The sequence below is a fragment of the Talpa europaea genome, assembly GCF_964194135.1.
Source record: "Talpa europaea genome assembly, chromosome: 14".
NCBI lineage: Eukaryota > Metazoa > Chordata > Mammalia > Eulipotyphla > Talpidae > Talpa > Talpa europaea.
Genome location: NC_140082.1, coordinates 72420494 through 72437237, shown reverse-complemented (window position 1 = coordinate 72437237; position 16744 = coordinate 72420494). Strand labels below are relative to the sequence as shown.

At 49.8% G+C, this 16744-nt stretch overlaps 1 protein-coding gene across 1 annotated transcript in view; it reads left to right on the top strand.

The window, feature by feature from the left end:
* Positions 1-15571, top strand: part of GALNT2 (polypeptide N-acetylgalactosaminyltransferase 2) — a gene marked incomplete at its 3' end in the record, with an annotated part of 177929 nt that extends 162358 nt beyond the window's left edge. The window contains exons 12-16 of the mRNA XM_084253809.1: positions 3807-3899; positions 4218-4301; positions 6435-6561; positions 11287-11406; positions 15416-15571. Coding sequence (XP_084109935.1) covers positions 3807-3899; positions 4218-4301; positions 6435-6561; positions 11287-11406; positions 15416-15571 — 580 coding nt within the window. The remainder of the gene's footprint in view (positions 1-3806; positions 3900-4217; positions 4302-6434; positions 6562-11286; positions 11407-15415) is intronic.
* Positions 15572-16744: the final 1173 nt, after the last annotated feature.

The following is a 16744-nucleotide window of genomic DNA, read 5'->3' as shown; positions in this document are numbered from 1 at the left end:
TGGTATTTTTCAACTTGTGTTAAGTACAGATTTCACAACACAGAGATGTTGAATTTTCAACTCAGAGAATTTTAAGATCTGGGAAATTTTATTTATTTATTTATTTATTAAGATTTATTTATTTATACAAAAACTGGAATACAGGTTAGAGGAGTGGGAGGGTGAGAGAATTCACCAGAGAGAGTGGGGAGCAGAACAGGCAGAGAGACGGACGCCACGCCATGTGGGTTTCTCCCTGGCTGGCCGGGAATAGAACCTGTGCTGTAGAGGCCGCAGACAGCTTCACAGCGCAGTGCTCAACCCGCTGCACCACCGGGGAGGCTCCCTGGGAAATTTTAATAGAAGCCAAATATCAAATAATTATTGCTTCAAGACCAAATTACCTTCCCTGGGAAAGAATATCCTTTTCCGAACATTGTCTAAATTTCTTCTTCGCCCCGTATTAGAAACAAAAATATTGTCTTATACAATAAGCTCTATAAATATCAAACGTTTTTCCCCGAAGGCAACACGTGATTCTTTCCAGAAACCTCTTATAGAGACATATCAAATATCCCAAATCATGGCTGTGTTGGTATCTACCGGCAAACAGCTAACAGTGGGATTTCAGAAAATGGTATGTTAGAATAGATGACATTGCTTTCCATAGGTTTTTTTTAAAAGCACTCTTTTTTAGAAGGGAAACTTTTTTTCCATTGCCTGTCTTTCATTCTGTGCCACAGGAGCAATACGGAGAGAAAGCAGACCTGGGTTTCAGAGTTTGGGGACAGCATAATCTGTTAGGTCTTTAGCAGAGCCCTCCCCTGCCCCTAGCCCAGTCAGTCATCTCAGAGATTTCTGAGGTCTTACTCTACATATTTCCTCTGACATTAAATGAATAAGTATTTCCATCAAAAATTTGAGACTTAACAAATAGCCAATATTTATTAGTGTTTTATGCATTCCAGGCTGTTCTAAGTACTTCACAAATACGAACTTACATTGTCATAAAACTTTGTGGATTAAGTACTACTAATCTCCACTGCAGGGATAAGGGAAATAAGGCAAAAAAGCTTTAGCTTCTCTGTCCCAGTTCACAGAATTGAAAAGGTACTGATTGGGGTCACTCCAGAGCCATGGCCTTACCACACATCAATTTTTCGTCTTATGTATCTAAGGTTTCAGGTCTTCAGGAACTAGATACTAGATAGCGTGAAGAGGAGGATCTCATTTATGTGAGTTGGGTGGTTGGTAAATGAGTGGTGAATGACGAATATGTGGAACCAGCAGGTGTGGGGTCCTGCCTTGTTTTGTCACCCCCAGGTCAGCCACAGGGGCACCTGTCACTTAGAAAGAGTAAGGTGATGACACACCTGCACGTTCTTGCATCATCTCTCTGGTTATGGCAGCCACTTCCCCACCTCCCTTAAGACCAGTTGAGAGTAAACAAACAGTTCCTTCCTTTTTTCTTTTTGCACAGTCACCTTTCCAAGCAGCTTCTCATGATCCCCATCAGAGACTGTGTGAAGAGTGCTGTGTGTGCTTGAGTGTGCTGATTGAAGTTTACTCAAAGGCCATGAGTAGTGGGGTGGCAATGGGGTGGATCTCTCAGAAGGGGATTTGGTTTTAGGTGTAGCAAATAATGGTGAGGAGCATATCAAGAAATTAAATACAGGAAACACGTGGTTTATAGTTACCCTCTTATCAAAGTTTTTTCTGTTGTTACCACCAAGGAATATAATGGACTGGTTTGAATCACACTTTTTCTCTCCTGCCTGCTTCCCGGTAGAGCTGCTTATCTGCTTATCTGGGTCCCCTGGGTTGAAGGGAGCCAAAACAAGGAAAGCCTAGAGAATCAAGGTGTTCCTCTCCAGGAGCCTCAGTGTCCACAGCACCTGCAAGACTGTTGTTGGAATGAGTGACTCGTAGCTAGCACTGAGTAACACATGAAGCTTATTTTGGGGGGGAGATTCCTACATATCTTTTTCTGCTAAGTAGACAGAAAAAGGTTGCCTTGCATTTAGGAATTAAGAAATGACTTTAAAGACTTAAGTGATTTAAAACCACGATATGATTGGAAATTATAAAACCTTTATACCATTAGAGCTAAGAGTAGCCTAGGAGTTCCTTGAATCAAATCCTTTCATTTTCCTGATGGGGAATCCAAGTCCCATAGATCTGTTACAAGGCCAGCTACAGGTTAGGTCACAGGCTACTTAAAGACTCCACAATCCCAATAAGAATATTTTACATCTCTTATGAGAAATAAAATTGCTCATCCAGTATCCCCAGCACTTTTAAGTCTGTAGGTGCACACTGTTGTGGCTATGTATTTTTTTTTTTTTTAACAGAAAGTAGAAGACCCATCTCATCAAAGAGAACACTCTTAGGACTGGTGAATCAGTCTCTCAGCCTTTCCCCATGCCCCTTCTCCCTCCACATCCCCTTCTTCCACTCACCTCTGTTGTGTGCTGTTCTCCACTCTGTTTTGCTTTCAGAGTCTCGGCCCTCCCTCCTGGCAGCAGGCAAGGTGCACCCTCCAGCTCAGACCCTCCAGTTCAGTGCCAGGGATTCATCCTTTTGTTGGGTCACTGACCAGCTGCTGTAGTTTTCTGAGTTGTTTGCCATGACAGGTAGTGCCGAAGTAAACATATCTCCACATAAATACTTTCACTTCTAGTTGCTTATTTCCTTGAGGTACATTTTTAGAAACAGGAACTGCTGGATCAGAGGATGGGTCCTTCCTGTTGTCTGCTGCTTAGACAGCCTTCCTACCAGCGGAAAAGATAAACAGGTGTCGACATCACTTTATATGAAAGATAAATGCCCCAAGCTGAAATTCTTTTAATAACTGTAACTCATATCATTTGAAGGGCTCCCCATTTACAAGCTCCCTTTCAGGTAAAGAAAATGAATTCCTTGCAAAGGTACACATTGCCGCCTCCTGTGTCCATTTGGGAAGAACAGCACACCTTCTGTATGGGTTCCCAGGAGGACTGGCTCCAAGCCTACTGTGCGAACCTACTGTGACACCGAGGGCAGGATTGGGGAGCAAAGAACTTCACAGGGCCTTGAAGGGATGTTGGTGGGATGAGATGCAGGTGCCTGTGCATGCAGCAGCCTTTAATCCAGGCCATCCATTCAGAAGTAGCTTGTTCTAGGAGCCTTATTTACCATGAACTATGGTTGTCTGCATGATGGTGAGCTGTAAGCACATGGTTTTCTTGCCTACTAGAAAAGTCTGCTTTGCCTGTGCCTCTCCAGCACCATGTAGTGGAGCCCCAGGTGGGGGTCATAAAGCTTCACACCATGATTCCTTGTCCAAGGACACTGTCTCAGCTCAGGTCTGCAGAAAAGAAAGGAGTAACTCACCTGTCCTTAGCTCTTTTCCAGAGCTAAGTTGTGTGACAGCCATTACAAGGAAGGCCATAGAAACAGGATTTCTTTGCTGCATTCCCTGGTAACAGCCTTCAGTAGAAATAATACAAGTTATTGCAGAGGAATCCTCTTTTGTTCTTTATGGCACAACTCCAGTTCTTTAAAATACCTGTCTGCGCTGTAATTCTAACTTGAACACAGCGTGTTCTGTTATAGGCAAGAACATGTGTCCTGTTTGTTCTGTAAGCACAGGCTGAACCCCAGCCACCCACAAACTCAGGCAGGGCTGCTGCATGGGATGCCTGCTCTTGGCCCCTCACTCTGGGATGCTGCCTGAGCTCCCTGCCCGCCTAGGAGGACCTTCCTAAGTAGCACTCCAGGCAGGTGCAAACAGTGGTGTGATGGGGAGAAAGCAAATCACAGTTCAAGGAGATTTATTTTGTTTCTAGTAACACCCGCCGGGCAGCTGAGGTCTGGATGGATGAATACAAAAATTTCTACTACGCAGCAGTGCCTTCTGCCAGAAATGTTCCTTATGGAAAGTGAGTGACCCTTGTGCCCTCTCATACTGCTTTACTTGGGATCCTTGGGAAGGGAGAGGGGGATGTGGCCAGTTTGTACCCCTAGAACCATTTTGTGACCAGAGTTGAGAACAGCCATCCAGGTATCAAAAGGGGCAGGGCCTCTCCTCAAAGCCAGGCCGCCAGGTCTGTGTCAGGCGGTACATAGGGGGTGGGCAGGATTCCAGGGTCCATGCCCTACTGCCTGCCCAACCTGGTCTTGTTGGCAGATTTCCAAGTTTCCAGAAAGCTCATCCCTTCCTAAAATGTGTCAAAGAATATTATTTCCCTCTCCTCTAGTATTCAGAGCCGATTGGAGCTTAGGAAGAAACTGAGCTGCAAGCCTTTCAAATGGTACCTTGAGAATGTCTACCCAGAATTAAGGTAAGACCCTGAGGTCTGGGAGTTGAATTCTGCAAGGGCTTAGAAGGGTGTCAGAAGTAACGAGTGTGGCTCAAGAGGTGAAGTAAAGGTTCATTGCACGTGAGTCAAGAGGCCGGGAGCTGGGGCTCCCAGTGAGAACCGCTGTCCTTGCCCCAAGGCTGTCCTCAAGGACCCCAAGAACCTGCTCCCTGAATTGCTCTGCCCTCCCGTTCCTGCTGACGTTCTTTCCATTCTTCGTGGACCTGGAAATAGCCCCCAGGGATCGGCTGGTGTCACTTGTTCTTATTGATAGGACAGGCCTGTGTGTGCCAGAGGACTTTGTCTAACTGCCTGTGTCAGAGGACAAAGGGGGAGTTCCCGGCCTCCCGGGGGGGTGTGCCCTGTGTCTCCTTCCAGGCCTGCCCTGCCCAGGTGCCTGCGCTGGCCTCCTGCAGCCTCGCCCTGCTCGCTGCTCCTGCGCTCCCTGGTGGGTGTCGGAGCAGGGGCCGGCACTGGCCCAGTAGAGACCAAAGATTAAATCAGCTGCGTCACTTCCCGCTTGGCTTCTGCTCAAAGGGCGCAGTTGCCACTTCCATGGGCTGGCAGAGTAGCATGCCCAGCAGAACTGGGGGAACAGGACCCTGCCCAGTGCCTTCTCCTGCAGCTGTTTGTGCCATGCAGAAGACAGGAATAAGGATAATGGCCCCTGCTTTCTTTCCTCTGCAGATGGCAGTGACACAAATACCCTTCCGAGCCATCTCTCTACAGCCAGACTTTAATTTTAAATTGATGTGCACTCCTGTCCTGCTCCCCTCATCAGAGGACCTGTGGCCTGCAGGGCCTGGGGATCCATCTGAACTTCCTCTCCTTAAAGGGACTGCCAGGCAGCTTTGGCCTTACTGTGGCACATTTCTTATTACACATATTCCCAGGGCATTTGCAGCGAGTCACGTATCGAGCACAGTGACTGCATGTAGGCATCGCCACCATATCTTTGTGCTAACAGCACCTACAGAGCCTTGTTCCAGAGACTCATTGGGGGTTAGGTCATGCGGGCCAGCCTTATTACTGCTATTCACTTATGTCTCTTTGGAACTGTTTTCTTTGCTTTAAAGTAACTTAGGAGACCCTGTGCCGCCCTGCCACCTGGCCAGATGGACCCCTTCCACTGGGCCCGTCTTGAAAGATGGCCTTGCTGTGGCTTGAGAGCAGTGCCAGTCACCGGTGCGAAACCCTGGGCATCGTCTTGCTTGCCAACAGTGGGGGCTTCTGGCAGTGGACCAGAGCCTTTAATGGTGCCCCTTTGTTCTCGCTGTTACCATGGTTGGCAGGTGACAGCATCAGACAGAGTAACAGTTTCACTCTGAGGTCACCTGAGATTTGGAATGACATTAGACCCTGCACCACTTAAGATCACATCACAAGCAGTCAGCACCACAACAGCAGCTTCCCCCACCTGTGCCAGGCCTGGGAGACGCCGGCTCAGTGTTTGTACTGATAGGAATAATTTCTGACATTTACTAGGTCCTTCCTATGAGCCAGGCACTGTGCTAAATGCCACAATGAAACATAACACTTGCAACAGACCTATTTAGTAGGTACTGTGCAGAAAAGGGGTGCGGGGTTTATAGAGAGTCTGAAAGACCTCACCATGCATGCAAGCACAGGGCTCAGATTCGGGTCTGATCCAAAAATGTAGTGCTCCCACCCATGTGCTCCCTGACCTTGTCTGGCCACTAACACACCCACTTAGGTTCCCCACTACTCGGGAAAGTCCATATCTAAGGCTTAGAAAGTTCAAGACAATTGGATTTGACCCCATTAATTGCTTTTCTGAGTGACTTCTAACCGTGTAGACATATTTCCTTACCAGAAAAATTTCCCTGATTCAAAATAGGAAGAATACTTCTCCAACTTCACTCTTTAGTTAGGGTTAGATATCCAGAAACTGATGCTCTGTCTCGCTGACAGCACTGCCCATGCAGCAGGGGGGTGCCAGGCCTGGTGGTGACCTTTCGCTTGAGATGAAATCTCAAGATTTCATCCTTCTGCTTGAGATGCCTTCTGCTTGAGATGAAATCACTTAACAAAGGGGTAAGTGGTGAGAGCTGGTGGCTGTGAACTTGAGCAAGTGATTCTCATGTTGCTTTCCAGGGTCCCCGATCACCAGGATATAGCTTTCGGGGCCTTGCAGCAGGGAACCAACTGCCTCGACACTTTGGGACATTTTGCTGATGGTGTTGTTGGAGTCTATGAGTGTCACAATGCTGGGGGTAACCAGGTATGTGCATGGGGTGCCCCTGAGCACCTGGAGGCCAGAGGGAACAGGAACAGCTGGATCCTGAGGTCCAGCTGCCGTCTCTCTCCTGTGTCAGAGATGACGTGAGGATGTCCTGCCAGTCAAAGCCACTTACAGGCCACCTCAGCTGGGATGTCCCAGACCTGACTGGCATGGGGAGCTGGTCATCCACCTTGGGCCAGGCTCCACTCGTGGCAGAGGCATCTGTGCTAACGCTGACCTCTAGCATCCATTGTCAAGGCACGGCTGCAGCCAGTCACCTGGGTCTTGTCCTTATCATCATCTTGCAGCCACTGCCCTCTTCCTGGTGACATGTGCTCACCCCCAAAGTATCTGTGTCTATGACTGCATGTCGTCCCTAAATGAGCTTGTGAATGCTTACCCGTGTCCCTCCCTAACTGTCCCTCACCACCCTGACTGGCCGCTGCTTGTCATTGTCGTTCCTGCCTATTAGAATAATGATAGCTGAACTATAATGATATTGACAATTACTTGCTCCTGCAAATTTGTGACAAACACAAACCTTTCCTAGAGGTGTGAAAACCTACTGCATTCTGTCTTCATTGAAAAGGGAGAGCTAAATGAAGGTTTGATAGGCTTAATGGTGGCCTGTGTGTTCCAAAAGGACAGTGTTCCAAAAGGCGGTACTCCTGTGAGATAATAATAGGTATTTGGGCAAATGTGGGCTTTGTACACAAGAAAGCCTGGGCAATGCTGTGTACTCTGCTCTCCTTGAAAGTATGCCTGGCTCTCAGAGGGTCTGCAGCTAAAAAAAAAGACAATAGCTGTTTTTTCAGATGTATTGATTGCAGAACCTTCTTTAAATGGAACTATTTTTTTTTTTTGAAGATTTATTTATGCATACAAGAACTGGGGTACAGGTCAGGGGTGTGGTAGGTGAGAAGACTTACCTGAGACAGAATGGGGAACAGAACAGGCAAACTGACTAAAACACACTGCTGAGGGGAGCAGTGGGCAAGACAGGAGAGGTCTGCTGTGCCATGTGGGTATCTCGCCGGCGGCCGGAATTGAACCCACACTGCAGAGGCTGTGGACAGCTTCACAGCACTGTGCTCAACCGCCTGCGCCACCAGGGAAGGCCCTGGAACTATTTTTAAAAGAGGGTTCCTGCTTTCATGTAAAGTTGGCTGTTGTGGATGCTCCTGAGGAGTGCCCAGACTGCAGTGCTCGGTGTTTCTCTCCTCGCTGGGCGATGCAGAGGCCAAGGTTACCTACAATGGCCCCCAGAGAGACAGTGAGGGGCAGGAGAGGAAGGGTGTCTCACCTCCTTGGCTCAGTGTCCCCAGGCCTAGCCCTGCCCCACCCAGCACACCCCTGTCACTCCAGGCTCCCAGGCTCCAGATCTCTGTCCTTGGCCTCTGACTTCTGGGGATGCGCCCAGGGACAGGCTTCATGCTCTGAGTAACTCTCAGACAGCCCTGGCTACAGCTTGATTTGTGAATTTTAAATATTTAAACCTATGACTCATGGATCCACAAGTGGCAGGAATGGCCCTGGAAGGAGCATCTTGGAAAGAGGGAGGAAGAAGTGCAGCAGAGGAAGGACAAGCAAGGAAACAAGAGCCAGACAGTGTTTGTGGGACCAGGAAAGGAGAGAGGGGCCCTCCCACCACCCGCCTTTCTGTCTCCTTGTCAGCCTGAAGAGACAGGCCTGTGTGTGCAGACGCTTCGCTCCTGATCTCTCCCCCTTTGCTCCTGTGAAGTCATGACCATTCTCACAGCAGAGCTTTGCTTTTCTTTTCAGTGAACATTGGCTCCATGCCTGCTGTGCCTGGCACTGTGCCAGGCCTTTGGGGGTCACTGTCCTGGGCAGTGGCTCCCTGCATGCTCTCAGCGATTTAATTAGTCCAGGGTAGAGCATCAGGAGCTTCCAAAAGCGCAGCTGGGTGTGAGGATGCGCGATGGCCCATTGTCGGCAGGCAGCAGCAGGCAGCACGGCAACCTGGTGTGCGCTCACCCAGCACCTGGGGTCACCCCCCTCGCTGCATTCCAGATCAGTTCTTTATGTCATTGAGAATATTCTAGATCTGCACCACCCAGTATGGAGCCACCAGCAACACATGGCGACTGAGCACTCAGAATGTGTCTGGTGTGCCTCAGGGTGTAGTTATTACTTAGTGGCTACTGGGCAGGTATTGGAGAGCACGGTGCCGGGCAGACAGGCAGCCAGAGTGCATGCTCACGCCCACAGCTGAGCCTCAGTCCAAACTGGTAGAAAGTGACACTGTTGTGAGTCGTGTGCCACAGGGATGAGAACCGAGAGGGTGAGTGACGTGTCGTGGCTAAAACCAGGGCCCAGAGTTCTGGAAGGGTGAGCTTGGGGATCTAGTGTCTGAGGGGTGAGCAGACACACAGGAAATGGCAGATTTAACAGCGGTGCTTTTTAAGAGTGGCAGCTCATGAAAGCATTTCTTAAATATTTATGAACTTTCTTACAAATTCAGTTCATTGAAATGCAACAGAAGAACAAAGTGACAAATAGCTCAGTTGTTTGCATAGCTGAATTAGTTGTTCTGGAATTCAGTGTAAAGTCTGCTATAAAATAATTAAGCACACAATAGCAAGAAGTTGTAGAAACATTCAGACGTGAGCTTTAACTGTGATCAGCAAACTTTCCAGCCCCTCCTTTCAACCCTCGAGGGGGTGCTTTGCGGTGGGCATGACACAACGTGTGGAGGTGTGGTGATCTCAGTGAGTGAGAAGGGCCTGGACACGCTCCTTCTGGGATCTGTGCACCTCGAATGCCATCCTAAACTGAGGGGACGGGGAGTATCTGCTGGTGCTTTGAAAGCACCACTGTGGGGTGGCTGTGGCAGTGGCCGGCAGCGGTAGCACCAAGCAGACAGATTCGTCCCCAGGGTGCTCTGGTTCTCAGTGCCAGAGCTGCCATCAGGACAGATGGAGACAGGCAGCAGGCACTGATTTGGGCGGCATGACAGAAAGCAGACCAAGCAGGTTCCTCTCCTTCAGGGCGTCCAGTCTTTCACAGGCTATTTGTTGGTTTGCCAGAGAGAAACATGGCCCACAGAGTTGACCTAATCCATTTGACCTGAAACCATCTTTTCATAGAATTCCTCAGAGTACCCTTCGAGAAACACTAATCAAAAAGTGAGAACATTGATGCCCAGGAAGGTGAGGGGATCGCCCGAGTCTCACTCTGTCAGGGGAAAGGGAAGCCTCAAACAGGCTGAGGGGGTTTGCCAGACACTGCACCCCTGCACCTGAACCCGCCAGGGCTGACACCAAGCGACTTAGGTACTCAACAGTGAGGCATCTTTAAAAGATGATTTATTCCTGGGCCTCCCCTGGTGGCGCAGCGGTTGAGCGCTGGGCTGCGAGGCTGCCCACAGCCTCTGCAGTGCCCGTTCGTTCCCCGGCCGCCGGCGAGGGTCCCGCACAAAAAAAAAAAAAAGATGTATTCCTTTCCTCTGACCCCTGAGAGCAGAGAAAAGAAAAACAGTTTCTCCGTAGCAATCAGTTGTCCTTAGAGTCACGTAGTACATTTATTCTTGTGTTAGCATCCTCTTCCCTGGAGAGAGGGCTCCCTGGGCAGGGCCGTGCTTGTCTGTCCCCTGCATGTGTGAGAGTACCAAGTCCTTACAGGGGTGAGTGGACACTCTTGAGTGGGTGTATGAACAGCTTTGCTGGGCATATGCAAAAAGGGACCCAGGACTTGGGGGCGGGGTGTCCCTGTGGGATTCTCAGTGGTTAGGGACCTCTGCTCTAGATCTGGAGGGTTCGCTTGACTGTCCTTCTCTGAAGGGCCCAAGTTCTACAGTGAAAGTCAGAAGCCTCCCTTCAGTCCCAGCTGTACCCCTCCCGAGAGCAGGCTTCCCGCCTCCCCTGCCACCTGTGGGCACCCTTACCTGTCTCCTCCTTCCTCCCGCTTCCTCCCTCCCGGTGGACGTGCTTCATGTTCAGAATAAGTGGTCGTGCTCTCAACCCTGTCTCAGCCCATCAGGGTGTGTGCTGCTTTTAAAATCTTGGGTGAGTTATCTTAGCACTCTGTGGCTCCATTTTCTCATCCATAAAATGGAAAGAATAATAGCCTCTCGTGGTGCTGTTGTATAAAGGGCTTAAAGTAGTACTTTGCACACAAAAGGCACCCGTCAGTGTTAGCTGTGTGGTGTGTGTGTCCAAGTACATAGATGCCTTCTTAGGGGTCTCACAGAACTGCAGGAGCATCAGTGGGTCAACGTAATGCTCAGTTATGAGGCTGTACACTATATGCTTTGTTTCAGCAGCCAACATTACAATCCACGTCATGAATGTTTTCTATGCTCTGTTGGGATGGCAGAGTGGTTCCAAAATAAGGTGGGAGGGAAAGTTGACCTTGAACTCTCCACCTCATGGGCACACAAACTTGAGCTGCCATGTTTACAGCTCACATTCAATTATGGAAAAATGGGCTTGATGTTCTACATTTGTATTTAGAACCAAAATAAGAGTTAGTCACTTGGGTCCTCAGAGCATTTTTGAATGTCAGTCGGTCAGTGTAGTGCTCAATTGTGACCCCCTAGTAACCCCCAGCCACAGATTTACTCACAGACGCAAAGTCATTGGTTCTGACTTGGTTCAGAGGTCCTGGGTCTTGGCTGCCCGGTGTCACCCATTTCCCTTATTTATCCATTGCTTTGACTTCACAACCCTGCATGCAGCGCGCCTCTGCATCTGTTCTGTGTTCCAGGAATGGGCCTTGACAAAGGAGAAGTCAGTGAAGCACATGGACCTGTGCCTGACCGTGGTAGAGCGGGCGCCCGGCTCGTTGATAAAGCTGCAGGGCTGCCGAGAAAACGACAGCAGACAGGTATGGTCCTCAGGCCCCGAGAGCCCAGTGCCCCCAACCCAGGCCAGCCTGTGCTCCAACTGGTCAGCTGTTGGGGCCTCACTTGGTAATTAGACTGAGGACAGGGATTGTATTTTGTGATTGTTCAGCTCCCAAAGGGCTTGTAAAGACCTGCTCTGAGCAGGCACTGGGGTGTGACTGCAGGACATCTCTTCCTCCTGGTGGGTGCCAGGTAAGCAGTGTTGGTGGCCCCTTTTCTGGAAGTTTATTGATAGCAGCCATTGTGCCCGGCACCTGGATGTAGGTGCCCTGTAATGCTGAAATGTTTGGTGGTGTCAGTGAATACCAGAGAGTGGGGATACTGGGGACTGGTGCACACATGTTTAGCACTGGACAGTGAAATGGAACCCTGTAACTCCGCCTTGTCAAACCCCCTAGAGGCACAGACCTCAGGCCCGGAAGCAGGCAGTGGCCACAGCAAAGCAAGGCCCAAGGCCCCCAGCTTCTCTGTAGAACCAAAAGCAAAGGGCAGGTCACTTGGCTCAGCCAGGAAAGATGCCAGTCTAAAAGAGTACAAGTTCTGTTTAAAGCTTTATTTAAAAAATGAAAGTGTTTGGTCTGTGCAGGGCATCTCCCTTGCTGGGCTCTGCTCACTTTCACAGTCCTCAAATGCCCATCTGTGCTGATGATGCAATTTCATGACTGTGGTACCTTAGTGAGTGAGAGTCACTGAGAGCTGCTTCCCCTTGGGCCCAGGCCACCTGCAAGTCAGGCGTGGGATGAGCCTGGTATTAACTAGTTCTTACTCAGGTTGCCTCAGCATTTCCCCAGGACGTAAGGGGGCAGGAGAGTCTGTGGAGATGCACAGGAGACGAGACAAAGTAATGACTTTATCTGGTCTCTAAACCTTTAAAAAACAAAAGCACGGAGGCTGAATTTCAAGAGCCATCACTGATACCCCTTAAAGATTCACGTCATGAAATGGAAAAAGACTTGCCAACAGTAGGCTTTTCTAGACAGGTGTATATCAGTGAGGATCTGTTCTTTGAGAACCCCTAGACTTAGCCCATTACAGAGGGGTGTGGAGGTCACCCCTTCTCTCATTAATCTGCCCCCTTCACTACAGTCCTCTCAGACTGTTATAGGACAAGGAGGGGGCAGCCCAAACCCCGCAAACCTGCCTATTCTAAACGGGTTCTGCCATCCGCCGCATTAACACAAAACATATGAGACTTTAATGGGAAGGAACTTTAATAAAACTAGGAAACAATACAGGAAAGGCAAAGAATATAGTTTCTAAATCAAGTACCCAAGTTACCCGTACCCTTGTGGGTAAAACTCCATCCAAATGGGATTGGCCCAGAGCAAGGCCCCAGAGCCTGCCACAAGTCTAAAGCACCTTCCAGTTGGGACCCACAGAAAAGGGTCAGAAACAACCAGACAAGCCCAGAAGGAAAAGAGCAAAATCAACATCAAGATAAAAGCTGCCATTGTCACCTCCCCACGGGTCTCACCCACATCTGTGTCACCCAGTCCACGACCAAAAGACAAGCGCAATTTCTTCACGTGTCTCTAGGCTCCATGCGCCTCCTCCAGGTCTCCTTCTGGCTCCATCCTGCTTCCTTCCTCAGTCTCCTCTGCATCCTCTTCTCTTCCTGCTCAGCTCCACCCTCCCTTGGGTGGGGCAGGGAACCTGGAACCTCCGCCTTTCCTGGGGACCACCCTGTTACAAGACCAGTGGAAGAAAGCTGCCTAGGCTGCCTTCCAGAGACTGAGGAGGGGGGTGCTTATTTTTTGTCAGGCCCTCCATTTAGCTGATGCTTTGATACATGACAAGCAGAGCCCCCTCCAGAGAATGGAATCAGATTCCATTCATTCCACATTCTTTGTCAAGCTGATTCCTGGCCACTCAGAGTGACACCTGGATGATGGCAGCCACATACACACTTTACATGACAATGGAGGAAAACAGCATGAAGAATGACTGACAGGAAAGAGGGAACCAGAAATGAAGAGGGGATGGTGGGCAGGTAGTGATGGCCTCCCAGGCTCACCTGATGCACTGAATTTCACTGTTGGCAAAAACTGCAGTTAGCAGGCCAGAGTAAACAAGTATCACCAGGTCCTTATGAGAGCATCCTCCTCGCAGCGATCCTGCGTTAGCTCCTGGGGGCACCAGACTCCTCTCTGCTGGCTCTGCCTCCTTCCCCCCTCACTCATCTGCCCTTTGAGAAAAGGTTCCTTGGTTAATTTTATCTTGAAACTGGAAGAAATATTTGGTTTCCAAGCACGTCTGTGTGTCCGTGTTATGTGTACATTTGCAGAGTCAAAGGGGAAAGGGAGGCAAGAGTAAGAAAATTTAATTCCACGGTGTCAGAAGGATTTGCAGAAATACTTACGTAAAGGAGCTTTAGTGCACACAGTGTAAAAAATTAATTAGAATCACAGACTCCATTAATGAAGGGAGAGCTTTGGGGAGAAAAAAATGTGTTAAGTATTTTTTTTAAGAACGAAGATTTTTACATAGGGATAAACAACAGGATGGGAAGTTCTCAGATTTCTTTCAGGCTGGGATTTGGTCATTGTTTTTGGCCTGGTTGGTTGGGTGATAGTGTAACAGGGTGGTCCCCAATAAAAGGGGGAGGTTTCAGGTTCCCTGCCCCACCCAAGGCAGGGTGGAGCTGAGCAGGGAGAGAAGAAGCTGCAGAGGAGACTGAGGAAGGAAGGAAGCAGGATGGAGCCAGGAGACCTGGAGGAGGCGCATGGAGCCTAGAGACACGTGAAGAAACTGCGCTTGTCTTTTGGTCGTGGACGGGGTAACACAGATGTGGGTAAGATCCGTGGGGAAGTGACAATGGCAGCTTTTATCTTGATGTTGATTTTGCTCTTTTCCTCCGGGACTTGTCTGGTTGTTTCTGACCCTTTTCTGTGGGTCCCCACTGGAAGATGCTTTGGACTTGTGGCAGGCTTTGGGGCCTTGCTGGCCCAATCCCATTTGGATGGAGTTTTACCCACGAGGGGACGGGTAACTTCGGGTACTTGATTTAGAAACTAGATTCTTTGCCTTTCCTGTATTGTTTCCTAGTTGTATTAAAGTTCCTTCCCATTAAAGTCTCATATGTTTTGTGTTGATGCAGCAGATGGCAGAACCCATTTAGAGCAGGCAGGTTTGCAGGGTCTGGGCTGCCCCTCTCCCTGTCCTGTAACAATAGGTGAGTTGAGTTGAGTTGTTTGCTGGGTTGATTGGTGATCGAATTTGCTTGGTTGGTTGGTTGAGTTTGGCTGGTTGGTTTAGCTTGAGTGGGGTGTACATTTAGGAAGACTATACTTTGCAGGTGCCATGTTTAGAACTCAACAGATAATACTTGGCCCCTGCCTTGCAGAGTTCTGGGAGACTCAGGGATGACTGAGACAGGCTTCTCACACCTACCAAGGAGCCCACAAGAAGGCACTATATAGAAAAGAATAAGCTTTTCAACATGATGCTCTGTCCTCACAAGCGTCTTTCCCTCCATTCTGACCTGACCATTCCTCTGGTTCAGCTGAGCATAAGACCTAAGAAGGAGCATGGGGATGCCCACACAACAGCCTTGGAGCAGGGCTGCCTCAAGCTGCTGGGGCCAGCGTGGGGCCATTAGAGCTGGCTCAGCTTCCTGTGACTCCTTTATCGGGGTGAAATATCATTAGAGGAGGCTCTCTTTACAGGAAATTCCCACCCCCTTTGTCACTGAGACCAGGTAATTGCTCAAGACACTCAGACTTGGCCAAGGGGACACCCAAAGGGACATGTGATTGTAGAAGTGTCTCTCCATGGGGCCCAGAAACAAGTTTAGGGTACAAACCAAGACAACTTGGGTTTCTTTCCTGGGCCATCAGCGCATGTATGGCTGGTTTGTCTTGGGACTATTATCTCCTGTCCCTTGTTTTCAGAGACCAGAAAAAATGTTTGTTTTTAATGTCGTCAAAGGACCCTGGAAACAGACTGTGCTATGCTCATGTGTTTGTGCTCCCATGCTACTGTGTCTTGCAGAAATGGGAGCAGATCGAGGGCAACTCCAAACTGCGGCACGTGGGCAGCAGCCTGTGCCTGGACAGCCGCACGGCCAAGGCCGGGGGCCTGAGCGTGGAGGTCTGCGGCCCTGCCCTGTCCCAGCAGTGGAAGTTCTCGCTGAACCTGCAGCAGTAGGAGAGCCGGGGCCAGGCGTCCTTCTCCCGCACCATCCGACTGAGTTTGATGATCACGTTCTTGATTATGTTTCTTAAACTTTCCGCGAAACTATATACCTCAGTATTCCATCATGGTCTGAAAGTCGGAGAACTTCAGCAAGGCCTGGGGGACCAGGTGGGCCCAGCGGAGGCAAGAAAAGAGAACTGCTCCTCACCTCACAGGACGCAGACAGCACCCCCTTCTGGAGGCCACGCCACCCCCTTCCTTCCCAGCCTCCACAGAGCAGCACCCCTGGCGACAGCAGCAAAAGGAAGAGAAGGACCCGAGGCCTGTGCGGTGGAGGGAGGGAGGGAGGGAAAACGGGGCGTGGCTGCCATCCCGCAGCCAGGAGATCTCTTCCTAGATCTCCATTTTTGACCCCATGGGAATCACGTGTGGTTTCCGCAGAATCGAATCATGTCACTTTGTCCGCAGGTTTACGTGTGTCCCTCCCCCCGCCCCGTTCCCAACTGTCTTCCTAGCACAGACCCCTCTTCCACATGATGTACTTGCTATATTTGAATATGAACTTTTCTATGGTGGGACACTAAATATAAATATATATATAAAGAAAGAATGTACGGTCAGTTCCCTATGGTTTCTGTAGGTCACCTCATCTTGTAAATTCCCCACAGAGCAGTTTGCAGCCGAGGAGGGAGTGGGACACTTCCAGGTCAGGCTCTTCCAGAAGGAGGACGTGGCCTCCTTGGCCCGCTGGAGCCTTATCTGTGAGTAGGTGCTACTGCGGCCAGCCGGGGTCTGGACAAGCGTGCCCCGGAGGCTGGCCATGCCCGGCGCCCCAGACTGCCACCCTCAGGCCTGGGCATCTGTCCGGCTTCAGCTTGGGGAGTCACTGCTGCGTGTTGAAATATTCTTTCCATGCCCTTGGTGTCTGTAAACCTGGTTGGGCTACTTACTTTGACATATGTTGCTTTGGGTCTTTTTAAATTCAATTTCTTTTCTCTAAGGAAAAAGAAAGCCAATCCCACAGCTCCCGTGAGAGTAGAAACCACTGGGCTCCCTGGGGGCTGGCAGTGCCGTCTCGGGGCCCTGCACTCTGGCCTGCCCTCTCAGGCCCAGGGGACGGTCTCAGGGTCAAGAATAGGAAGGCTGGAAACCCACAGCACCTGGTCATTGAGGATTCAGGCCACG